The sequence below is a fragment of the Tachypleus tridentatus genome, chromosome 13 (assembly GCF_004210375.1).
Source record: "Tachypleus tridentatus isolate NWPU-2018 chromosome 13, ASM421037v1, whole genome shotgun sequence".
NCBI lineage: Eukaryota > Metazoa > Arthropoda > Merostomata > Xiphosura > Limulidae > Tachypleus > Tachypleus tridentatus.
Window position 1 is genome coordinate 266,992,588 of NC_134837.1, and position 25,981 is coordinate 267,018,568.

The 25,981-nt window shown below is 33.3% G+C and overlaps 1 protein-coding gene across 1 annotated transcript; it reads right to left on the reverse strand.

The window, feature by feature from the left end:
* Positions 1-11,032: 11,032 nt before the first annotated feature.
* On the reverse strand, positions 11,033-23,883 carry LOC143236552 (uncharacterized). Its single transcript, XM_076474855.1, has 7 exons — positions 23,878-23,883; positions 19,928-20,945; positions 19,583-19,712; positions 18,728-18,966; positions 18,070-18,255; positions 16,654-16,923; positions 11,033-11,755 (listed from the first exon to the last, which is right to left on the reverse strand). The coding sequence occupies exons 1-7, from the start codon at positions 23,881-23,883 to the stop codon at positions 11,298-11,300; spliced, it is 2,307 nt and encodes a 768-aa protein (XP_076330970.1). The 3' UTR covers positions 11,033-11,297.
* Between the last annotated feature and the right edge of the window lie 2,098 nt (positions 23,884-25,981).

Here is a 25,981-nt window from a genome sequence, read left to right on the forward strand (position 1 = left end):
GAGGTTTCATCTCTTCCTGTGTTCTGGTCTCATCTTTCTCTCTTGATGTTCACTGTCAGAATTCTTATCTCCCAATTGCTGTACCTTCTTTCAGTGTTCCTCAGCAATTGTTTGACTTTTCTGGAACACCTGGAGACCGGCTACCTCCCATTCTGTCTGATAGTGTACATAAGCCTAATGCTGTAAGTGGTACAAACATGTTTTATTGACTTCGTCGTCGTTTGTCACAGCCAAACAACAGCATTTTGTGATTCACATGTCCCTTATTTTCCTCTCTTCCTGGGTTTCTTCTGTTTAAATCGTAACATTCAAGGCCTGCAAAGCAATGGTATGTCAATGGTAGAGAAAAGGTATGTCAATGATATGTCACTTTCCTTTTTGGTCAATTTCGAGTTGATATCAGTTTTCTGCAGGGGTTTCATTTTCGTCGAAACCTAATCATTTCTTGTTTGTCTACAGGTTTCATGTTCGCATGTTTCTTGAAAGGTTGGGGTCTTATTTTACAGCAGTTTCAGGGTTTTTTATCTCTTCAATTGTGTTTTTCATTCTTTTGTGGACACAATTGGTGGAAACTCTGCTGTGGGAATTTAAGATTTCTCAAACTTTAAGTTCCTTAGTTTCTGATTCTGACTTTCATGATGTTTTTATATGACTCTGGTTTTGTCGCCACTTAGCTTGGTCATGACATTTCTTGTCGGCTTGATCGTTTTTATGTCACGTGAGACTTGTCAAATATTTGTCTCATACAGCTGTTTATCCTGTGTCACAGGAGACTTGTCAAATGTTTGTCTCATACAGCTGTTTATCCTGTCTCACATGAAACTTGTCAAATGTTTGTCTCATACAACTGTTTATCCTGTGTTACTAATTATGTTTCTAACCATCATATTTTACTTCTCACTTTTCAGGATTTCCCCCTATTATTCAAGGCCCTGGAATGTGGGGACTTAATGTCTCACCATCATACTTTTCTTCTCACTTTTCAGGATTTCCCCCTATTATTCAAGGCCCTGGAATGTGGGGACTTAATGTTTCACCATCATACTTTTCTTCTCACTTTTCAGGATTTCCCCCTATTATTCAAGGCCCTGGAATGTGGGGACTTAATGTTTCACCATCATACTTTTCTTCTCACTTTTCAGGATTTCCCCCTATTATTCAAGGCCCTGGAATGTGGGGACTTAATGTCTCATTATTAACTAAAGATGTGGTTCTTGAAGATCTTGGTGCGCTTGTTCTCGATTGTTGCTTTGCTACTCTTTTTAACAATGTTTTGTGGGATGGTATGAAGGAAACTTGTGTCCACCTGTTATGGCAGACTGACATCTGGTGCTCACAAACTGAATGTTTGCTTCTGTGGAATAAACATGCAGCTTTAGCAGTATTGCTCTGAGATAACCCTGATGATCCATGGATTAAAATGGACATCAAAAGGTTTAAATGTGAGATTGATGTTGCATACAACAATCTTTTCAAAACCATTACTAAACTATTTGGAACTCGGCAATTCTTATTGAATTCATTTTTGTCAATCACAGGAGTTGGCAAATTTTCCAGTTGTTGATAACCGATGGTCGACTGACCACAGATATCGATGTTATTTTGAATACATGTCATGACTAACTTAGTGCTTTGTGCTCATCTACATCGTAGGTTGTGGGATGACATTACTTAGTTTTGTTAACCTTGGATTAGGTTTTAAAGGAGTTGACCATGTCTATTTCTGTTGAAAGTGTCTGGCTGTCATTCAGCCTCTATCCCTTGGCAAGTGTCCAGGGCCAGATGCCATTTCATTCTATCGCTATATGTGTCGTTTCACTGACTATCAATTTCTACTGGGCTCTATTAACTGCCTGGCACACAGCTGTTTGTCATCTGGTACTCTGGATGGTTTAATTTCCTTGATTTGGAAGGATTCGCTAACAGCTGATAGTATATATACTTGGAGGCCAATATCTTTCCTAGACTGAATAAAAAATAATTTCATATGTGTTATGTATGTGCATGGGTGCTGTTATGTCTAACCTCAGTGTTCAAACATGTGGTGTCAGAGTTCAGATATTCAGCAGTACCTTGTGCTTTTACACCGTCTCTTTCATTGCATTGATAACAGAAATATTCATGCAATTTTTGTTTTCCTCAACACGAATTTTTGTAGGTTTGTTTTGGGGATGTTTGTGTTTCCTCTTGTTTTCCTTTGTTACATTCATTCTTTCTGTTCAACTGTTTCCAGCGACCTCTTTGAAAATGTATTTTTATACCTTCTTTCTGTGTTCGTCTGGGTGTACATCAAGGTTGTCTCCTCTGTTATACTCTTTGACCACTGACTGTTGTTGCCTTATTTTTATCACACCTTTTCAATTCGTGGTATCTTGTAACCTAGTGGTGTTTCTGTTAAGTATCGTAACCATGCAGTTAATGTCAACTTCTTCACATCTGACCTGTCTTAAATTGATGAGATTCTTGCTGTGGTAGATAAGTATTCTCAGACTAGTTGGGCTCAAATGTTTAGGTCAATGGGTGTCTTTAACTAGTATTCCTTTCGGAACAGCATGGACAAACTCTGCTTTAAGATACTTTAAAGTTTGGTTTCTTTTTTCTCTTGACGTTCTCTGAGATGTCATTAGTTGCATCCATTTTATTACTGATGATTGTCGTTCTAGTCCTGATAACGTCTTACTTTGTATACAATTTATCCGTCAACAGGTCATGCCTCTATGTGGTATGTCGATGTCTGTGTTTCCCTTGTGCGTAGATAATTGATCATTTTGCTTTTCGCTTTTGTGAAGTAATAACACTGAGCTGGTCTCCCATCCCTCTATATTTATTATAATAACACTGAGCTGGTCTCCCGTCCCTCTATATTTATTATAATAACACTGAGCTGGTCTCCCGTCCCTCTATATTTATTATAATAACACTGAGCTGGTCTCCCGTCCCTCTATATTTATTATAATAACACTGAGCTGGTCTCCCGTCCCTCTATATTTATTATAATAACGCTGAGCGGTCTCCCGTACCTCTATATTTATTATAATAAACCTGAGCTGGTCTCCCGTCCCTCTATATTTATTATAATAACACTGAGCTGGTCTCCCGTCCCTCTATATTTATTTTTGGAAGTATTTGGATTTCCTGCATTTGGACCAAGTGTTTCTCATTACTGATTATATTGACTGTGAAATGGTTTTCCTCGAACAAAAATCCCTGTTGTGTCTCTCAACAACGAGCACATGAATACCAGATATCCCAACACATGGGATCAACAGCGAGCACATGAATACCAGATATCCCAACACATGGGATCAACAACGAGCAGATGAATACCAGATATCCCAACACATGGGATCAACAACGAGCACATGAATACCAGATATCCCAACACATGGGATCAACAACGAGCAGATGAATACCAGATATCCCAACACATGGGATCAACAACGAGCACATGAATACCAGATATCCGAACACATGGGATCAACAGCGAGCACATGAATACCAGATATCCGAACACATGGGATCAACAGCGAGCACATGAATACCAGATATCCCAACACATGGGATCAACAGCGAGCAGATGAATACTAAATATCCCAACACATGGGATCAACAACGAGCACATGAATACCAGATATCCCAACACATGGGATCAACAACGAGCACATGAATACCAGATATCCCAACACATGGGATCAAAAACAAGCGCTTGAATACCAGATATCCCAACACATGGGAGACAAAAAACAAAATGGAGAACCAAAAATCCTGATTTCTACACGTAACAAGTAGTGAGAGAGAGGTTAGTGGTTTTGACTTATAACCTACCCACTTCATATTTCTTTAGTTCGTGACACTTTACATCATGTTGACTTGCATCTGCAAGCCTTCTGTTGGTGAAACTCTTCACCAATTAGTCCTGGTATACTCAACAAAACATTGAAATATTTTCAGTTACTTATAAACTAAAGATGACCTAAAGTAACTAACGACCTTTATGTTCTCCAAAAGGTAGTTCCAATACGCGATAATTTTCTTTTTAATATATTCTCGTATTTAGTATAGAAGAGTTTAATAATCATTAAAAAGGTAGAGGTTTGGAATCTTATAGTTTTAGAAAGATAGGGTGATTTATTCCTAGTGTAAGATTATCTTTAGATCTAAATATTAAGGGTCAATGCCTTCCCACAACTGACTGCAGATATTAATAGGCAATAGAAGTTGTAGGTTTAAGGCCTCAACTACTTTTCTGTAGTTTCTAACTATTTTTAATTTTGTGTTTAGATTTTGTCTGATAGCGTTTCTCAACAGTGACCACAGACATGGTATGAGTTAACAATGGTGGAAGGATTGATACTGAAAAAAAAAACACAACATTTTAGGTTTTTTTAATCTTAGTGTGAATGTTATTTATTTGTAAATATCTATCTATGTAGGCTATGTATGCAACAGTTTCCGATTACTTATTGTCACTCAGGAACTGTTCATTGATCACAAAATGGTCTTCTTATTCTGAACTGTTAAAATACACATTTTAAAAACCTAAATAAAAATTCCAACAACAAATCCAATCATTGAAAACTAAAATATGATTTTTTCATTTATGGTTAATTTTATCAATCACGTGAAAAATACAAAGTAATTATTTGTATCTAAATAGAAACTATCAAAACTTTGTATAACATTCAATATTCCAATATGGCGCCTTTTCTCTTTATCATCGGTGTGGGTCTTAAAAAAAACACAGAAGTTTCATCAGTTTCTTCATCACCATATACAAATATTTCTAAAAGTGTGCAATTTTATTTTAATATATTAACTGTTTAGCAATTAACTCATCAATATACTCAGTGCATCAGTGTTGTGGTATATGAAAACCATAACGTATTTTAATAACTATTTAAAAATGATTTATTTTATTCTATTGTTATCGTAATTACTAGGAAATATATGTTTAGAAAAAAATTCATATGTGCACCATTTAAAAAGAAATCCCAAGTAAAACATGAAAAAACAATTTATACAAAGAATCAGGTCTAGTAGCAAAGGTAAAATTTGCCCGAAAACACATTGAAAAACTATTTGAAATCCACGTGAATATTTTTATATTTATATTTCTTTGAGATTACTAGGATTTAATGGACACGACGGTAGAAAAGAGGGGAAGCTCAGACGCTGATATTTCTTATCACATAGCACATGATAGCAAACAAAGGATAAACAAAACAAACATTATCCGTCATTACATCACAACTTACTGTACAAAACAAACATTGTCCGTCATCACCTCACTACTTACTGAACAAAACAAATATTGCCCATAATAATCTCACTACTTACTGAACAAAACAAAGATTGTCCGTCATTAACTCACGACTTACTGTACAAAACAAAGATTGTCCGTCATTACATCACTACTTACTGTACAAAACAAACATTGTCCGTCATTACATCACTACTTACTGTACAAAACAAATATTGTCCGTCATTACATCACTACTTACTGTACAAAACAAACATTGTCCGTCATTACATCACTATTTACTGTACAAAACAAACATTGTCCGTCATTACATCACTATTTACAGTACAAAACAAAGATTGTCCGTCATTACATTACTACTTACTGTACAAAACAAAGATTTTCCGTCATAAAATGACCACTTACTGTACAAAACAAACATTGTCCGTCATTACATCACTACTTACTGTACAAAACAAAGATTGTCCGTCATTACATTACAACTTACTATACAAAACAAACATTGTCCGTCATTACATCACTACTTACTGTACAAAACAAACATTGTCCGTCATTACATCATTACTTACTGTACAAAACAAACATTGTCCGTCATTACATCACCACTTGCTGTACAAAACAAAGATTGTCCGTCATTATATCACTACTTACTGTACAAAACAAACATTGTCCGTCATTACATCACTATTTACTGTACAAAACAAAGATTGTCCGTCATTACATTACAACTTACTGTACAAAACAAACATTGTCCGTCATTACATCACTATTTACAGTACAAAACAAAGATTGTCCGTCATTACATCACTACTTACTGTACAAAACAAACATTGTCCGTCATTACATCACTATTTACAGTACAAAACAAAGATTGTCCGTCATTACATTACTACTTACTGTACAAAACAAAGATTTTTCGTCATAAAATGACCACTTACTGTACAAAACAAACATTGTCCGTCATTACATCACTACTTAGTGTACAAAGCAAAGATTGTCCGTCATTACATCACTACTTACTGTACAAAGTAAAGATTGTCTGACATTTCATCACTACTTACTGTACAAAACTAACATTGTCCGTCATTACATCACTACTTACTGTACAAAACAAACATTGTCCGTCATTACATCACTACTTACTGCACAAAACAAATATTGTCCGTCATCACCTCACTACTTACTGAACAAAACAAAGAATGTCCGTCATTACATCACTATTTACTGTACAAAACAAACATTCTCCGTCATTACATCACTACTTACTGTACAAAGCAAAGATTGTCCGTCATTACATCACTATTTACTCTACAAAGCAAAGATTGTCCGTCATTACATCACAACATACTGTACAAAACAAAGAATATCCGTCATTACATCACTACTTACTGTACAAAACAAACATTGTCCGTCATTACATCACTACTTACTGTACAAAACAAACATTGTCCGTCATTACATCACTACTTATTGTACAAAACAAACATTGTCCGTCATCACCTCACTAGTTACAGTACAAAGCAAAGATTCTCCGTCATTACATCACTACTTACTCTACAAACAAACATTGTTTGTCATTACATCACTACTTACTCTACAAAACAAACATTGTCCGTCATTACATCACTACTTACTGTACAAAACAAACATTGTCCGTCATTACATCACTACTTACTGTACAAAACAAAGATTATCCGTCATTACATCACTATTTATTGTACAAAACAAACACTGTCCGTCATTACATCACTACTTACTGTACAAAACAAAGATTGTCCGTCATTACATCACTATTTATTGTACAAAACAAACACTGTCCGTCATTACATCACTACTTACTGTACAAAACAAAGATTGTCCGTCATTACATTACTATGTACTGTACAAAACAAACATTGTTCGTCATTACATCACTATTTACTATACAAAACAAACATTGTCCGTCATTACATCATTACTTACTGTACAATACAAACATTGTCCGTCATTACATCACAACTTACTGTACAAAACAAACATTGTCCGTCATTACATCACTATTTACTGTACAAAACAAAGATTGTCCGTTATTACCTCACTACTTTCTGTACAAACTAAATAATTTCACTAGTTTAATTTCACTGTGGCTTGTTGTTTGTACAATGACTCCTAACAACTATTGACTATATAATTTCACCAAGGTTTATTGTTGGTACAGTAACCCCTAACGACTACTGACTATATAATTTCACCAAGGTTTATTGTTGGTAGAGTGAGCCCTAACGACTACTCATTCTGCAGTTCACGAAGATATATTATTGGTTCAGTAAGTCCTAAGAACTATTTACTCTATAATCTCACTAAGGTTTATTGTTGGTTCAGTAAGTCCTAACAAATATTCACTATATAGTTTCACCAAGGTTTATTGTTGGTTCAGTAAGTCCTAACAACTATTCACTATACAGTTTCACTAAGGTTTATTGTTGGTTCAGTAAGGTTTATTGAATTTCTACAAACGTTATTAGTACACTACTAACACAATTATTTTCTTTTTATCATATCTAATTTTTGTTAAAATAAATTAGACCATCTATTAAAAAGTTACTGTTTTAACTTTTGTTATAAACATATATTTAACTACATGAACAGCCCGGCATCGCGAAACGTGTTAAGGCGTTCGACTCGTAATCTGAGGGTCGCGGGTTCGGATCCCGGTCGCATCAAACATGCTCGCTCTTTCAGCCGTGTGGGCGTTATAATGTGACGCCCAATCCCACTATTCGTTGGTAAATGAGTAGCTCAAGAGTTGGCGGTGGGTGGTGATGACTAGCTGCCTTCTCTCTAGTCTTACACTGTTGAATTAGGGTTACATCACTACTTACTGTACAAAACAAACATTGTCTGTCATTACATCACCACTTACTGTACAAAACAAACATTGTCCGTCATTACATCACTACCTACTGTACAAAACAAACATTGTCATTTATCACCTCACTACTTACTGAACAAAACAAAGATTGTCCGTCATTACATCACTACTTACTGTACAAAACAAAGATTGTCCGTCATTACATCACTACTTACTGTACAAAACAAAGATTGTCCGTCATCACCTCACTACTTACTGTACAAAACTAAATAATTTCAGTACAGTTTAATTTCACTGTGGCTTATTGTTTGTACAATGACTCCTAACAACTATTGACTATATAATTTCATCAAGGTTTATTGTTGGTACAGTAACCCCTAACGACTATTCACTATATAGTTTCACCAAGGTTTATTGTTGGTTCAGTAAGTCCTAACAACTATTCACTATACAGTTTCACTAAGGTTTATTGTTGGTTCAGTAAGTCCTAACAAGTATTCACTATATAGTTTCACCAAGGTTTATTGTTGGTTCAGTAAGTCCTAACAACTATTCACTATATAGTTTCATTAAGGTTTATTGTTGGTTGAGTAAGTCCTAACAACTATTCACTATATAGTTTCACCAAGGTCTATTGTTGGTTCTGTATGTCCTAACAACTATTCACTATATAGTGTCACTAAGGTTTATTGTTGGTTCAGTAAGTCCTAACTAGTATTCACTATATAGTTTCACCAAGGTTTATTGTTGGTTCAGTAAGTCCTGACAAGTATTCACTATATAGTTTTACCAAGGTTTATTGTTGGTACAGTAACCCCTAACAAATCTTTACTATATAGTTTCACTAAGGATCATTGTTGGTTCAGTAACCCCTAACTAGTATTCACTATATAGTTTCACCAAGGTATATTGTTAATTCTGTAAGTCCTAACAGATATTCACTATATAGTTTCACCAAGGTATATTGTTGATTCTATAAGTGCTGACTAGTGTTCACTATATAGTTTCACCATGGTATATTGTTGATTGTGTAAGTGCTAACTAGTGTTCACTATATAGTTTCACCAAGGTATATTGTTGATTCTGTAAGTCCTAACAGATATTCACTATATAGTTTCACCAAGGTATTTTGTTGATTCTATAAGTGCTAACTAGTATTCACTGTATAGTTTCACAATGGTTTATTGTTGATTCTGTAAGTGCTAACAAGTATTCACTATATAGTTTCACCAAGGTATATTGTTCATTCTATAAGTGCTAACAACTATTCACTATATAGTTTCACCAAGGTTTATTGTTGGTTCAGTAAGTCCTAACAAGTATTCACTATATAGTTTCACCAAGGTTTATTGTTGGTTCAGTAATTCCTAACAACTATTCACTATATAGTTTCACTAAGGTTTATTGTTGGTTCAGTAACCCCTAACTAGTATTCACTATATAGTTTCACCTAGGTTTATTGTTGGTACAGTAACCCCTAACTAGTATTCACTATATAGTTTCACTAAGGTTTATTGTTGGTTCAGTAACCCCTAACTAGTATTCACTATATAGTTTCACCTAGGTTTATTGTTGGTACAGTAACCCCTAATTAGTATTCACTATATAGTTTCACTAAGGTTTATTGTTGGTTCAGTAACCCCTAACTAGTATTCACGATATAGTTTCACCAAGGTATATTGTTGATTCTGTAAGTCCTAACAGATATTCACTATATAGTTTCACCAAGGTATATTGTTGATTCTATAAGTGCTGACTAGTGTTCACTATATAGTTTCACCATGGTATATTGTTGATTCTGTAAGTGCTAACTAGTGTTCACTATATAGTTTCACCAAGGTATATTGTTGATTCTGTAAGTCCTAACAGATATTCACTGTATAGTTTCACCAAGGTATATTGTTCATTCTATAAGTGCTAACAAGTATTCGCTATATAGTTTCACCAAGGTTTATTGTTGCTAGAGGGTAAAATGTTTATCGTTATAAAACAATTGTATTCGCTTGGTAATTGTTAATTTTTCTGTATACTATTTTTTTTTTACGATTTGTACTCATTAAATTGTTCTAGTTAAGAACTAGTGTTTTACCACTAGTGAAAAGTTTATATTGTATAAATTAGAGTTACAAGACTGGGTGTGAAAGTTAATGTTTCTAACAAGTGTGGAAACGTTAACCAACTACTTGGTTGTTAACCTCGTGTGGTAAACAATTTGATGCATTCCAAATACACAGACTGTTGAAATGCGTGAAAACGTAACTGTGAAAGACATCGGCGCTTCGTATCATCTATATATCCTCACACCCAAACTTTACATCGGGCAACCTAGTGAAAGTTGTTAACCTTGTAAAAGTAGAGAGACACAGAAGATAATACAGACTTACCACAAATTATTACAAAACATGGCTTTAGAAAAGAGCTAACGAAACTTATATAATAAATAATTATTTTGAAATGATAAGTAAATATCTTTGATGTAGCCATCATATGTAAAAGTTTTACGTATATTCAGATTGAAGATGATAGTACAATGTTTAAAATAAATCAGACAACACTGGCTAAAAGTATATGCTTAGTTCAAAATATATGAAAATTATGTAATAAATATAAACCACGATAAACCAAAGGATTGTTTTTGAATTTTTGTCATAATGATCAACTTTATACAAGTTGATAATGTCTTTATGGACCTTATTAAGGTATTATCTTCATTATTGGGTTGATTGTAAAACTTTCTGAGATTTGTCGATTTGAATTTTTTCCCAGGCAATTCGAAAGAAATGCCCCTCAGCGGCTCAGTGGTATGTCTGCGGACTTACAGAGCTAAAAACCGGGTTTCGATACCCGTGGTGGGCAGAGCACAGATAGCCCATTGAGTAGCTTTGTGCTTAATTCAAAACAAGAACATCGAAAGAAATATATTTAAAAGTTTACTAAATAGGTCATTTATTCTCAACAATTTTATGAACGTAAATAACAATTGAAAGTTATACTCACACATGACACTGTATTTAATAAAATAAATTCACTTTTCCATCTATTGAATTTTAATAAATTTTGTGAAAATATAACTGTATTTTTTATCTTCTGGTATTAAAAGCTGGGTACATAAACTGATCAGAGCTACGATAATTGTATAGTCGGATGTAACATTTCAAGGCTTAGAGACGCAACTTGTTCATCAAATTAAAACTTGTCCTCCATGTACTCTTGACAGAACAATCCGTTGCCTAGGTAACCTTCTATACATCGACAGTAACCACCACCTGCACCTGAACGTGCAATACAAGTTGCATATTCACTACATTCTCTATCCTTAAAACATTTACTGATTATAGAACCTTCGTTACATATCGACGATGTGTGGTAAACTTGAAGAAGAGGCTTGACTTCTGCCCCGTCATTACTAGGGGACCGTTCTTTATAATCAACTCTACGTTTTCTTTCTCTATTCGTAAAGAGCCGTGTTTGTTTATTTCTATCACGAAAGATCTGACGGTGGGGTGATCCGCCACACAGAGGTGAAGAGTTTCTGTTTTTTGAAATTTCTGTTACGTTCTTCGCTTGTGTAGAAGTTTCAGTATGAAGTATGTTTGTTATATTGTGTTTTCCAGTCGCTGGACTCGCTTTGAAATTTCGCTTTACTGAATAATAAAAAAAAGTCAAATATAACTACAAACTTGTAAAAAATAAGTAAAATATAAAAAACTCGTAAATCCCCGTTAAATAACAGAAAATAATAACGTAATGAATAGTTCACGAAACCCCAGATATTATTTTCCTCGCTGAAAAACTCTGCAAAAGTTTCAAAAGTGTTTAAATTTATAAAGAACATAATAAAGGGAGATAACTGTATAAAAAATTCTCTAAAACTATGTTGTTTGTAGTATCATGTTTCCTCTATAATTACTGAAAAATACACAAATCCGTAGTTTTTCATTCGCAATGTATTGAACCTGTACACAAGGTTGAAATACAAAAAACTCCCGAATATTTTTGGAAGCGTTGATTTCTCTACAGAGACCCGAAATTAACAAATAAAATGTTTTTATATGTTAGCGTGTTGAGAACATAATAATATTTTTATATGTTAGCGTGTTGAGAACATAATAATGTTTTTATATGTTAGCGTGTTGAGAACATAATAATGTTTTTATATGTTAGCGTGTTGAGAACATAATAATGTTTTTATATGTTAGCGTGTTGAGAACATAATAATGTTTTTATATGTTGGCGTGTTGAGAACATAATAATGTTTTTATATGTTAGCGTGTTGAGAACATAATAATGTTTTTATATGTTGGCGTGTTGAGAACATAATAATGTTTTTATATGTTAGCGTGTTGAGAACATAATAATGTTTTTATATGTTAGCGTGTTGAGAACATAATAATGTTTTTAATGTTAGCGTGTTGAGAACATAATGATATTTTTATATGTTGGCGTGTTAAGAACATAATAATGTTTTTATATGTTGGCGTGTTGAGAACATAATGTTTTTATATGTTGGCGTGTTGAGAACATAATAATGTTTTTATATGTTGGCGTGTTGAGAACATAATAATGTTTTTATATGTTGGCGTGTTGAGAACATAATAATGTTTTTTATATGTTAGCGTGTTGAGAACATAATAACGTTTTTATATGTTAGCGTGTTGAGAACATAATAACGTTTTTTATATGTTAGCGTGTTGAGAACATAATAATGTTTTTATATGTTAGCGTGTTGAGAACATAATAATGTTTTTATATGTTAGGGTGTTGAGAACATAATAATGTTTTTATATGTTAGCGTGTTAAGAACATAATAATGTTTTTATATGTTGGCGTGATGAGAACATAATAATGTTTTTATATATTAGCGTGTTGAGAACATAATGTTTTTATATGTTAGCGTGTTGAGAACATAATAATGTTTTTATATGTTAGCGTGTTGAGAACATGATATTTTTATATGTTAGCGTGTTGAGAACATAATAATGTTTTTATATGTTAACGGGTTGAGAACATAATAATGTTTTTATATGTTAGCGTGTTGAGAACATAATAATGTTTTTATATGTTAGAGTGTTGAGAACATAATAATGTTTTTATATATTAGCGTGTTGAGAACATAATGATAATTTTATATGTTAGCGTTTTGAGAACATAATAATGTTTTTATATGTTAGCATGTTGAGAACATAATAATATTTTTATATGTTAGCGTGTTGAGAACATAATAATGTTTTTATTTATGAAAACTTCCATCTTGATTACCATAAATATGAGTGCGCAGGAGACATGGGGTTAGTTGATAATTTAAACCTCAAAAGGCTTAAAACAAAAAAGAAAACAGCCTAGACGTCTTGAACCAAGGTACGAATCTATCTAATTTTAACCAGAGAACAACAAAAACCTGTATATTCTACCACATTTACGTCATTATTTATATAAAATGGTATAATAATGATCATTATTATTTATAATAAATAGTCTAAATATTGAGTTCCAATACAGACCAGCACGGTAGTTGAAAATGTATATTATAACTTTATAACGTAAGATAAAATCAACTACTAGCTTCTAATAAGTAGATATATTATGTCTCTTATGTGGTATCTTTAATATGGTACGTTTTATTTGATTTATTACAACTAGGTTTGAAGGTTTTAGAAAACGTAGAAACATTAACCTATGAAAAGTTATTAAAATCATTTGTTAAAACCACGGACGTATATTAATTTTGTCCGCTAGATGGTGCCACATAAAGGTATACCCTGTATCTCAAGACAGCTGGTTGGTTTAGTGTTTTACAGCGCTAAGCAACTGGTCCTTCTGCGCTTAAGACGACTGGTGTAAGTATTAAAACTTTTATTAAAATAGAGAACAACATTTTAACCTTCTTAGGTCATTTTTGAGTTAAGAAACAGAGTTTGCAATATTATCTTTTTAACCTGGATATGACCTAAGAATCGAAACGTTATCTGCTTTGTTTTGGTAAAAGTGTTAATACCCATACTAGCCGTCTTGAGAATACATTTTTACTTCAAGTGGGTTTCTCGTCATCACGAAGGATTTACCCTATTATTCAAGTAACTATTTCATGATCCTCTCTTCAGTAAGTAAGAAGTAATGATAAAACAAGGAGATCGGTTTCCCGATGTGGCTTTGCTATAAGAAAAACACACGTTCCCCATTCCACATTTAAGAGATTAACACAGTATTCATTTCACTGATACACCTGTAGAATGTGACATATGTTACCTGTTTGTTTTTGAATTTCGCGCTAAGTTACTCGAGGGCTATCTGCATTAGCCGTCCCTAATTCAACAGTGTAGAGGGAAGACAGCTAGTTTTCACCACCCATCGCCAATCCTTGGGTTACTCGTTTACCAACGAATAGTGAGATTGACCGTCACATTATAACGTCCCCCTGGCTGAAAGGGCATGCATGTTGGGTGTGACGGGAATTCGAACCTGCGACCCTCAGATTAGGAGTCGAGTGCCTTAACCACATAGCCATGCTGGGGCCATATATTGCCTGTTTAAAGTACTTTCGTGTAAATATTAGGTCCACGAAAAAATTTATTAACTCTTACAAAGCAATATTTGGAGAATAAGACAGGACGAAGTAATAATCAAATGTTGACTAACGGTGAACTGGTTAGAAATTAAATTTTCTAACGTAGCACGACTTTAAGTTTCACATACTTTTTCGTAAAATGTACTTTGTTAAGATCGACTTCGAAGACTAAAAATATTTATTTTTGGAAAGGTTTATAATGATTTACTCTGATGTTCAATAATAAACAATGAAAACTACATTATAACGAAGTTTTGTACTGTTCATTATGGATATACATTGTTTTCATTTTATTATATGATAAAAGCCAATTTAGAAGAAACAATAATACTAGAATGTTATTCTATAAGTCCTTAACGTTTCTCCACTGCCAAGTAATTTCATTGAATTTCTACAAACGTTATTAGTACACTACTAACACAATTATGTTCTTTTTATCATATCTAATTTTTGTTAAAATAAATTAGACCATCTATTAAAAAGTTACAGTTTTAACTTGTGTTATAAACATATATTTAACTACATGAACGGCACGGCATCGCGAAACGTGTTAAGGCGTTCGACTCGTAATCTGAGGGTCGCGGATTCGGATCCCGGTCGCATCAAACATGCTCGCTCTTTCAGCCGTGTGGGCGTTATAATGTGACGCCCAATCCCACTATTCGTTGGTAAAAGAGTAGCTCAAGAATTGGCGGTAGGTGGTGATGACTAGCTGCCTTCTCTCTAGTCTTACGCTGTTAAATTAGGGACGACTAGCGCAGATAGCCCACATGTAGCTTTGTGCGAAATTCCAAAAACAAACAAACTGCATGAACCCATCATTCACATGACTTTAAGTAGAATCCAGATATTTGTTTCACTTCTATAGTGTCTTCTGAAAGAACGTGAAGAGGTTGTATTTCCTATCAAATGAAGTATTGTGTCCCGTGTCTCAAAGGTTTCTCTATTGAAAACAAAACAAAGAACACTTGTTTATGTGTTATTTGAGATACTCCATTTTAAATTCCTTCAGAGTAATACCTGACCCTCCTTGAAATATCTTCAATAACCAAAAATAATACCTTTTGTTTAGAAGTTTCAAGATAGAGATTTGAAATATCAATATATGCTAGCAACCATTTTTTTCTTCTTGTTTTGAAAAGAAGACAGCTTGCAATAAACTGGAAGGAATTTTATCCAACCAGACAACAGAGAGTTTTATGTAGTTCCAGTTGGTTTCATAAAATAACCTTGATAGAAGGAACACATTGGAATCAATCCGTTGGTTGTCGACGTATATACACAAAACGTATAGAATGTCATTGTTTCAGAAGGTAGCTATTTTATACGACTTAACAGTTAAACTGAATAGATATGTATTATGTACGAACGTTTACTTAGCTTGTGGTTTCTGTGTTTCCTACTGACGTTCCGAGGGTTGTGATAATGATCTAGATGTTTGATTCAGACACTACGTTTCGATTCATAACCTTACGTTGTGAAAGCATTCGGAATTCGTCAAGATTAGATGCGTCTAAGTGACTTACTGGGGGAGGGGAGCTTATTGCACGTGGACACGTTTTAATACATAACTCACATTGCTGGATTTCAAATGTGAAAGCAAGTTTACATATAATGTGTTTACAGAGTTCACATAAAGGTTACATTCTTCCCACCACGTAACAGACGACGTTAATCAAGGCACGTGACGTTCATGTATAGGTGTAAAGTATAGTGACGTACACAACTGGTGTATTAAAAGTTGTACCAGAAATTCACTGTATTTCTGACGGTTGGAATATTGCTAGAGTTCTTACTTCTACATTTGTATCGGTTTGTTCGTTAACCCAGTCTCTGTTGAAACATGACTGCTTTGCCTTGCATTAGTTTTTCCTTCTTTAACTTATATTTAACATTACTGTTTCAAACGTCCTTAAAATAGACTCTCCGACCGTTACAGTATAATGTTACTTTATAGAAATAGTCTATGTTTATTACCAGGTTGTCGAAGAAGAAACCGACGTTTGGCTATGAACACGTTTCTTGAAGAGAACATACTACACACAATGACGCCATGCTCGTGAGATCTCAGCTCTCGGATGGAAAGAGACCTTCCCGATTCGCTGATCTTCATGTTGCTAGGCAGGTCTTCCAGGCGTGATCTGTTCCTTTCCAGTCTCCAGTCTATGATGATACCTTCGGGAGGAAGAGTTATGTGATTTTCAATGTTTATCATCAGCTCTTCACCGGGATAGACGAAGCCGATATCTGGAACATAACAGTCAAAGTAAACGTAGGAAACTAACTATATGTCATCAGCTGTAGTTTCATATTGTACTATATAACTTGTTTAAATTATACAAACAACACAAAACTAACTATATGTCATCAGCTGTACTTTCATATTGTACTATATAACTTGTTTATATTATACAAACAACACAAAACTAACTATATGTCATCAGCTGTACTTTCATATTGTACTATATAACTTGTTTATATTATACAAACAACACAAAACTAACTATATGTCATCAGCTGTACTTTCATATTATACTATATAACTTGTTTATGTTATACAAAAACAACACAAAACTAACTATATGTTATCAGCTGTACTTTCATATTGTACTATATAACTTGTTTATATTATACAAAAACAACACAAAACTAACTATATGTCATCAGCTGTACTTTCATATTGTACTATATAACTTGTTTAAATTATACAAACAACACAAAACTAACTATATGTCATCAGCTGTACTTTCATATTGTACTATATAACTTGTTTATATTATACAAACAACATAAAACTAACTATATATCATCAGCTTTAGTTTTACCTTGTACCATGCAAACTGTTTGAATTATACAAACAACATAAAACTATCTAATATTGTTTATGTAAAGTAGATAAGACTGAGTTAACGTACGTGTTAACATTTCATCAGAATATTTACTCTTGACACAGATGTGGATGGTGTCGTCTCTTTGTGTCAGTTGATTGGTTTCCAGAACACTCAGATTTGTTGTATGTTTGTAGCCTTCCCAGAGGCTCAGCTGTATATTTGAAGGCTTATAAGTTCAAAAACCGGATTTAGACACCTTTGTTGGTGACAGTACACATAACTGTATGTACTTCCTTGTTCGTAACAAAAACAAACAATGAAGTCGTTATACACAATGTAGCACAGCAACATGTCTACTGACTTACAACATTTAAAAACATGTTTCGATATCCATGTAGCTTTGTGTTTAATTACAAACGATCTAACGTTCGTGTTACGTAACAAAACTGTATGGACCCTGAAAACGTTCTGATATATAGAACAAACTGTCGATCAATAAATATCCTATGTTCCTATTAATATGCTAAGCGACTTAACTGAAGAGCCATTGATACACACGTACCTATTGCTAGAATGTTGAACCGAAATGTAATGTTTCCAATGTTTCTGTGAGTCGTAGTGCTGTTGCCAGTAGTAATACAGTATAAAGAACCTCTGAAACTGTTAAAGTCAATGTCAGTGTTTGTTAGAGGACTTATTCTCAACTCTTGACCTCCGCTGTCCACTTCTATGTTCCAAGGAGCTTTGTCTGTGAAACGTTCAATAAATGTTAAATTCTTAAAAATAAAAAAACACATTTCGATGCTTGTTTCAGTAAAATAACTTGTCGAACTTATCAATATAAACCTGAACAACAAACAGAAAATTCCACGTCAGTTTGAAGAACAGAGATCACTGGCTCTTAAAGCAATTTGTAAAGCACGTTGCAACAATATATGTTACTCTAAAGAAACTACAACATGTTCATTTATTACCGGAACATTCCAAAATATAAAATGATTATTTATTTATATGTAATACAGTAAATCTGTATGCTCTAATCATATTGAAAATAAGTATAATTAGACAAGAACAAACAGAAGACAATGTGAGTATACAATAAACGTCCGGTAAGTTTTGACAAATGAGATAAATCAGCATACGTATTGTATCGTTAAAAATCTCCCAACGTGCATTATTTGACCAATAATATTTGAACACTTATCAACATATACACTTACCTGCTGTTATATTTACCGCAACATGTTCAGTTTTCTTACGAACTTTGTATAGTCTCTGCCATATAATGATGAATTGGTTATTGTCGTCCACTGTATTATCATTGGTACATTTTGGTTTTAAAGACAGCGTTACGGAGTCGCCAACTTGTCTGTCGAACCAACAGGTTATTGTATGTTTACAGTAGGTCACGTGATCACAAGGGTTGTCTGGCTCCACCGTCACACCTCTGGGAGATGTTCTAAAAGTAGGGAAGACAAAAATACGTAACTGAAGTTTTATGTCATATCGTTATTTGACCGTGCTAGGTGTACATTAATGAATTTTTACAAAACTTTGGTCCATTGAAAAATAAAGTGTAACAACATTTGACATAAAAGTTTAAAAAACAGCTAATGAACTCTGCTAAAGGAAACATACGCACTTAACGCGATCGTTATTTTATAGCATAAACAATCCAATAATTACGCTGTTGAAAGACAAGAAACTTTTCAAGTTACTGGTTAAGGTCGTTGGTTCAAACGGTCTTTACTTCTCAAAAAACTCTCAAAGTAATTTACTCTTAGTTTTATCACAGAGAATATCTAAACAGATAAAAGTAAACGTGTTATTAACTTTTTATAAGATAAACTTTCATTACAAAATTAGTTGGTGTGTGATGGGAACCAGAACAAGGAGACGTGCTAGAGAGTATAAAATATAGTAAACACAAACTTACATTAACATTAATGTAACTGGCTAGATCAAAACATGACTCGGTTACAATTTATTAATGCCACTGAATTATCACTTTAACTGATTATACTATATTTTTGTACACTAATAAAATTGTTTGAAAAAGAGAAAACCTGACTTACGTTGAAGGAGCTGTAACTATCTTTAATGAAGGGTTTGAACTAGATTTGACGTCATATATTAACTGTTGTTTAACAAGTTCTTTTGCTAAAGCTTTTGCTAAATCAGGAATGATTTTTTTATTATTTTCTCCTCAATGAATTCATCACTGGCGTAAGAAGAAAGTGACTTATTTGTCGAAACAGATGATGTATGTGAGACTTGAGTTTTCCCTGATAAGGTGGTCTTTACTGAAGACATTTCGTCTTTATCTGTGGATTGAATAGACTTATCGGTGTCGAAACCTACAAAATGATTCTCAATATTAACATTAAATATTCCACTTTCTTTCTTCTTTTGTAATTTACCTCTTTTATCCATTGACTGACCCACAAAAGAATTCCCGTTAGATTCTATGAGGTAAGAGTTTCCGTCATAAGAAGGCAACTTATATAGCCCATAATAAAAGTCGTAGTTTTGTGGATTGCGAAGGTCAGATTTAACAGACAATTTGGGGTTTATTTTGGAACCAGTACCTTCGAGATTGCTGAAATCTTTGTCGTAGTTTGTACCCTTTCCATCTTGTGTCTTGAGGACTTCATTGTCATTAAAAAAAAGTTGACTTTCCTTAGGTTCATTATAATTCACTTTGTTATCATTATGACCTTCTTTATCACTAGCTTTGATAGACGCCAAATTGGTGGTTTGACGTTTTGTATCAAGTGTTTGAAGCTTAGCCAACTGTTTACTTGGAAGGTTTAGTGCCATAGGAACATTGTCATATCCTGACGAACCACTTTGATACTTATTAGTTTGAAACGGTACTTTATTTGAAAGAAATCTCTGTGAACCTGGGCCTTTCAAGAGGTTTTCTTTCATTTCACTTAGTAAGCTGTCGTAATATTGGTCACTATTGAATGATGTGGGATGAGAGGTAACATCGTACAATTGTCCATCATGAAGTGTGTAAGAGATTTCATTTGCTGCTTTTCTGAACAAATTAAGTTGTCTTGTATCGACACTGTTAGAAATTGAACTTTCCAGTTGGCCACCATGAAAAGATTTAACAGTTTCGATGTCGGCCAGAAGTCTTTCTTTGGGATCATCGTCTTTTGTGTTAGATAAACTATAATACAATTTAGGAAACGAGTGTAAATTGTGATGCTCCTCTGACTGTGGGCCATGGTTTATGTTGTAGCTTTTAGGTTTCCATGGTATGTCTTTCTCGAACTGATGTACGTTACTCAGAGGTTTATTGTCAAACGAAGAGCTTCTTAAAGAAAGGGTATGATTTGTTGTTTGTTTTCCTTCACATTCTATAACCAAAGATATTGCACAAACAAAGCAAACAACACAATGTCGTGACCAAACCAAACTGTTGTCACTCTGAAATAAACAAAATATAATTTTAAATATATAAATATATGTACAATGAGTTTTCTCTTCTCTCGTTAGATTGATACTACACACGATATATACAAGTTTAATACAAATTGTTTCTGGAAATAGTAGTAGATTCTAATGGATAGTTCTGTGACTGGTTCCAGTTGAAATATTTTAAAGGACGTATCATTTTGATTAGTTTATCTGCAGGTAAACAAAGCAACACAATTGGCTATCTGAGCTATGCCCACTACAGATACTGAAATCCTGTTATGAATCTGCAAACATTTCGCTATCACACTGGTAAGAAGGGAGGGTAAAATTACTTTGAAAACAACGGAAAATAAATTAAAATAATTAATGACTAAGTGAGAGTTTCTTCCAAACATCATAGAAGTGATACTGTAGTATCTACCAAAGTGACAAAGATAACCAAATACTTTTGTCGGGTTTGTATCACAACAAAGTCAATACGAAGGTGTCTTATGCGAACACTGCAAATATTTCTTCTATCAGGACATAGAACGTGAAACCATTACTGATATCAAATACAACAGCTTGCAGAAGACTGAAAACTTATATTAGTAATGATATTGTTTTTTGTTTTAAAATAAATAAAGTTTCAAGTATACGCGTTTAAAGGTTTCCCAGTCTAGGATTTAGAGGAACATTATTGTGTGGGCCTGGCATAACCAAGCGCGTTAAGGCGTTCGACTCGTAATCCGAGAGTCGCGGGTTCGAATCCCGGTCGCACCAAACATGCTCGCACTTTCAGCCGTGGGGACGTTATAATATGACGGTCAATCCCACTATTCGTTGGTAAAAGAGTAGCCCAATAGTTGGCGGTAGGTGGTGATGACTAGCTGTCTTCCCTCTAGTCTTACACTGCTAAATTAGGAACGGCCAGCACAGATAGCCCTCTAGTAGCTTTGCGCGAATTTCAAAACAAACAAACAAACACTATTCTGTACATTAATAACAATGATGTGGGTACAACACAAATAACCCATTCTGTAACTTTGTACTTAACAAGAAATAAACAAAATAATTGCTATTTCACATCAATATCAAAACTGTAACCGTTCATCACATATTGCTAGTCTAAGTTTCGGCCAAATAACGAAATAAGTGTCCTCCATATTCAACCTTTCCCTATTGTTCAACCTTTCCCTATTGGCTAAGGCCGCTAAGCGTTAGGTTTAGGGCTTATAACATCCGAAATCGGGTTTCCATAAGTGCTGTGGGCAGAGTTTATCGTGTAGCTTCACGCTTAACAATAAACAAACAAATAAAAAATACATCGTGACAAATACACAATAACAAACCAAGGTCGGTTGTGAGTCTACTTATATGCCACACAAATTTATGTCTTTAAATAGGCACAACAAATGCGTTTCAAGTCCACACTTCTGAAACTAATCTAACTTTATGACATTACGAAACGTAAACACCATGAAATATTTTGATGCCAACTAAGTTATTAACAGTTTTAATGCATATATATACAGGACGACTCACCTAGTTCGTCAGAACATTACAAAAACTTGAGTGGGGGGATGCATCGTATAACTGGTGTTATTTGAATGTTACATTCGCATATATTACTACTACTTTATCTTATATCCTATATTTAGGTGTAGTAGTTTATTTTAGGGCTGTGCAATACACTTATTTTATAGTTGTCTGCTACAATATTTTGAATGAAATATTGTTACTATAGGAATAAGTTAACCTATTACAATATGTAACACAAATTTTGTTCCTGGATAGATGTGTTATTTCTTAATTGCTTGTGTTGTAAAAGTAGAGAAAATGACCATTATTCCCTTCAAACTTTGCATTTGCGACCTGGATAATGAAAATTAGAAATTAACCTATTTTCTATGTAAAAACGGGCAAATTTGCACATTTTCATTTACATAAGATCTGAATAAAACAACATATGAATCAATATTTACATGTATTTACACAAAAGTTAAACAAAGATGTTTAGAAGTGAGTAGTTTTTCGACATTTGCGACTGTAATGTAATCACTTTCACTTATCAGCCCCCATATGTAGTCTCCCATCATGTTTTCGTTATACGCTTCCAGGTCACAAAAACAAAGTTTGAAGAGAAAAATAGGTCTTTTCCATTTACTTTAGGCATAAGGAATTAGGAAACAACACTTTATGTCCAGGAACAAGAAAAAGTAAACATTAAGTTACATAGTGTTATATCCATAATGTGAAGTCAGTTGTAAAACAACATCCGTTGCGTTGAAATTTTAACCTCCATTAAATTTCTTTGAATTATTTAATTTAACTGAATGTAGCCCGACTATAATTCACTAAAGGTAAATAAACTGTGTTCTATGACAATAGTATATATATATATATATATAATACTAGACAATAAGCTTTTTTAAAAGGTTAACGCTGCTGTACTAACCAAAAGCTAACACTTATTACTTATCTTTTCGTGCATAGAAAGTAGCAGCTAAAGTAACTATGATAAAATTAATTATTTACGAATTGTTCGTAGTAATAAATATATGCCTATGATATTTGTCTTGTACTGAATCATTCATGTTAACACTATTTTATTTTACTAAAGAAAAAGTCTACGCCTAGCGTGAAAATTACGTTGTGTTTTACAGTTAGGCTTCACCATTACCCTGTTTACATTCACAGAGTTAATGTATTTAACAAACGCATGCATTATACTATATTAACCATTATTTTTAGTCTAATAACAGTTTGTAGGCCTACTGGTATTGTGGAGTTAAGGCCACTGCTTTGCCCCTTCTTTACTCTTGACCGTAACATTATGCAGTTTAACTTTCACCTGCAGGTGATTTTAGAGTACGAAAAATATATGGATTTAGGATTAAATTAGTACGTCTTGCACTTCAGAAATTGTAACTAAAAAAAGCACCTGGAAAAACCAACTTACCTTCATGATTATAAACTTAATACTCCTTTGAGGTCAATAGTATGATTCCATTAAGTTGTAAATGTTTAAATTTATATACATTGAGTACTAAATGTTATATCCTGGTGTCGGTATCGACTGTTAGTAGTCTTCGACGTTAGGCCTAGGATTAGGGAAAAATCATGTTCCTAATGCTCAATTTCTGTTTTGTTTACCAATTACTCTAATGTTAGGGCTAACGCTAAGCCTTACATTGAGAGTTGAGCTTGTAATGTGATAACTAGAATAAAATCATGCTATATTTAATTTTATATCGTATATTCAAATCAACTTTAACTGAATTAAAGGATACATATTGCAAAACTGAAGTTACAAGAGACCAAAGTCAATCAAACTAGTATTTTCCTAACATGTAGTTTGACTGAAAAATTATTCTCATTTTAACATGGATAACGTTAAGCAATTTATAAAATTACGTGGAACGTGAATTTCAATTCACGTACCAGAGAAGGGCTGTTATTGAACAAACCTGCTTAGGTTGACAGATAAACATATAACGTAAAGAAATGGAATGCATAAATTACTTTGAAAATAACATTATTTTATTTCTTATATCATAAAACTGATTTATCACCTTATTATATGAGGAGTGTCCTTCATAATTGTTATATAACGTACCATAAATAGTTAGGCCATCAAATGAACAAGTTCAAATCTTCAATACACACACACACATACATGTATGTCAAAAAAAGGTTTTATTATTTATATCATATGAAACTTTGTTTGAAGGCAGATCTAATAACAATTTTAAGATAACAGAATGAGAGAAAATCTTCTTCTGTTCTCTTAAAATTATTATTATTTTATTATATTATCTTTGAACAAACTGACAATTAATGTAAAGTAATAAATATCTTTGAAGTATGAATTTAATTTCAAAGTAAAATAATAACAAGTTTTGCAAATATTGATTTGAATAATTACAAAGTTTCGATTTATATCAATAAACCATCAGAAGGAAAGAGAATAACATTAAAATAGACAGTTAATTTCAGAGTACATTAAAGGCCCGTGTTGATAAGGATAGTTTGCAAGTGGCATCGAACCTGTTCTAATTATTACTTTGTAGTTTTGCGAGAAAATCAGAAACAAATACGCAAAGAAAAACTTTTGATAATAAGAAGTTTTGTTTAGTAAGATATTACTTTTTACTTTGCCATCTAGGGGTATGTTAGAAAATATATTATTTTTGCCAGAAGTTTATTTCATATATTAGGTTTGTTAAAAGTAAAGCCATATTGGGCTTGTGCTATTCTATTGTGATGAATTGAACCCAGCTTTCTTAAATCTGTGAACACCCCTCTGATCATCTGGAGGATTTAATGTCAGGTTTTTTTTGTTTTTTTTTCCATATACGTTAATTATGTATTAATACTACAAAACAGACAATTAATTACTGATTAACGTGCTTCTACGAGTATCAAGTTACAATTATAATTTTAACAAAAAGGATGGGATACAACACAGGTTGATTAATTGTTGCATTGTAGACACTGACAAGCTGAAATAACAACGTACAATGTGTTAATATTCTTAAGATATTCAATGTTCTTTTTTGTAGCTAAAGTCAGTTGTTGTTTAGAGTTTTGTTTGTTTTAAAATTTTCATGCAAAACTTCATAAGGATGAGCTGTGAACAACCGACTCAATATATATATAATATATGGATGGTTTGATTATTTTAATGAAATAAGCATTTCCATCAGACTGAAAATAAAAGATAGATAATCTGAAGAGAGCATTAGTTTATATATACATGGCAACCGGTTTTCTTTGTCTACTTAAAAACATATTGATTTAAAAGGTTCATTAAACCTCTTTAAGTTGATCAGTCTAAAACAGGTCACGTTAGCTTAACGAACTCTCTCTCTTTTCATCTTAAGTAAATGCATTATATAATTTTTAGAAATCAGAAAAAGGAGTTATTGGTAATCTGATAGGACGAACTAAACCCCATAAGACTAGACATTTTCTGAATTAAACTAATTATTTGGTTCAGTGATAATCCATCAAGTGTAAAAAAATAAAACAAATAAAATCTTTTCAGAAAAGCTGTTCTTGTG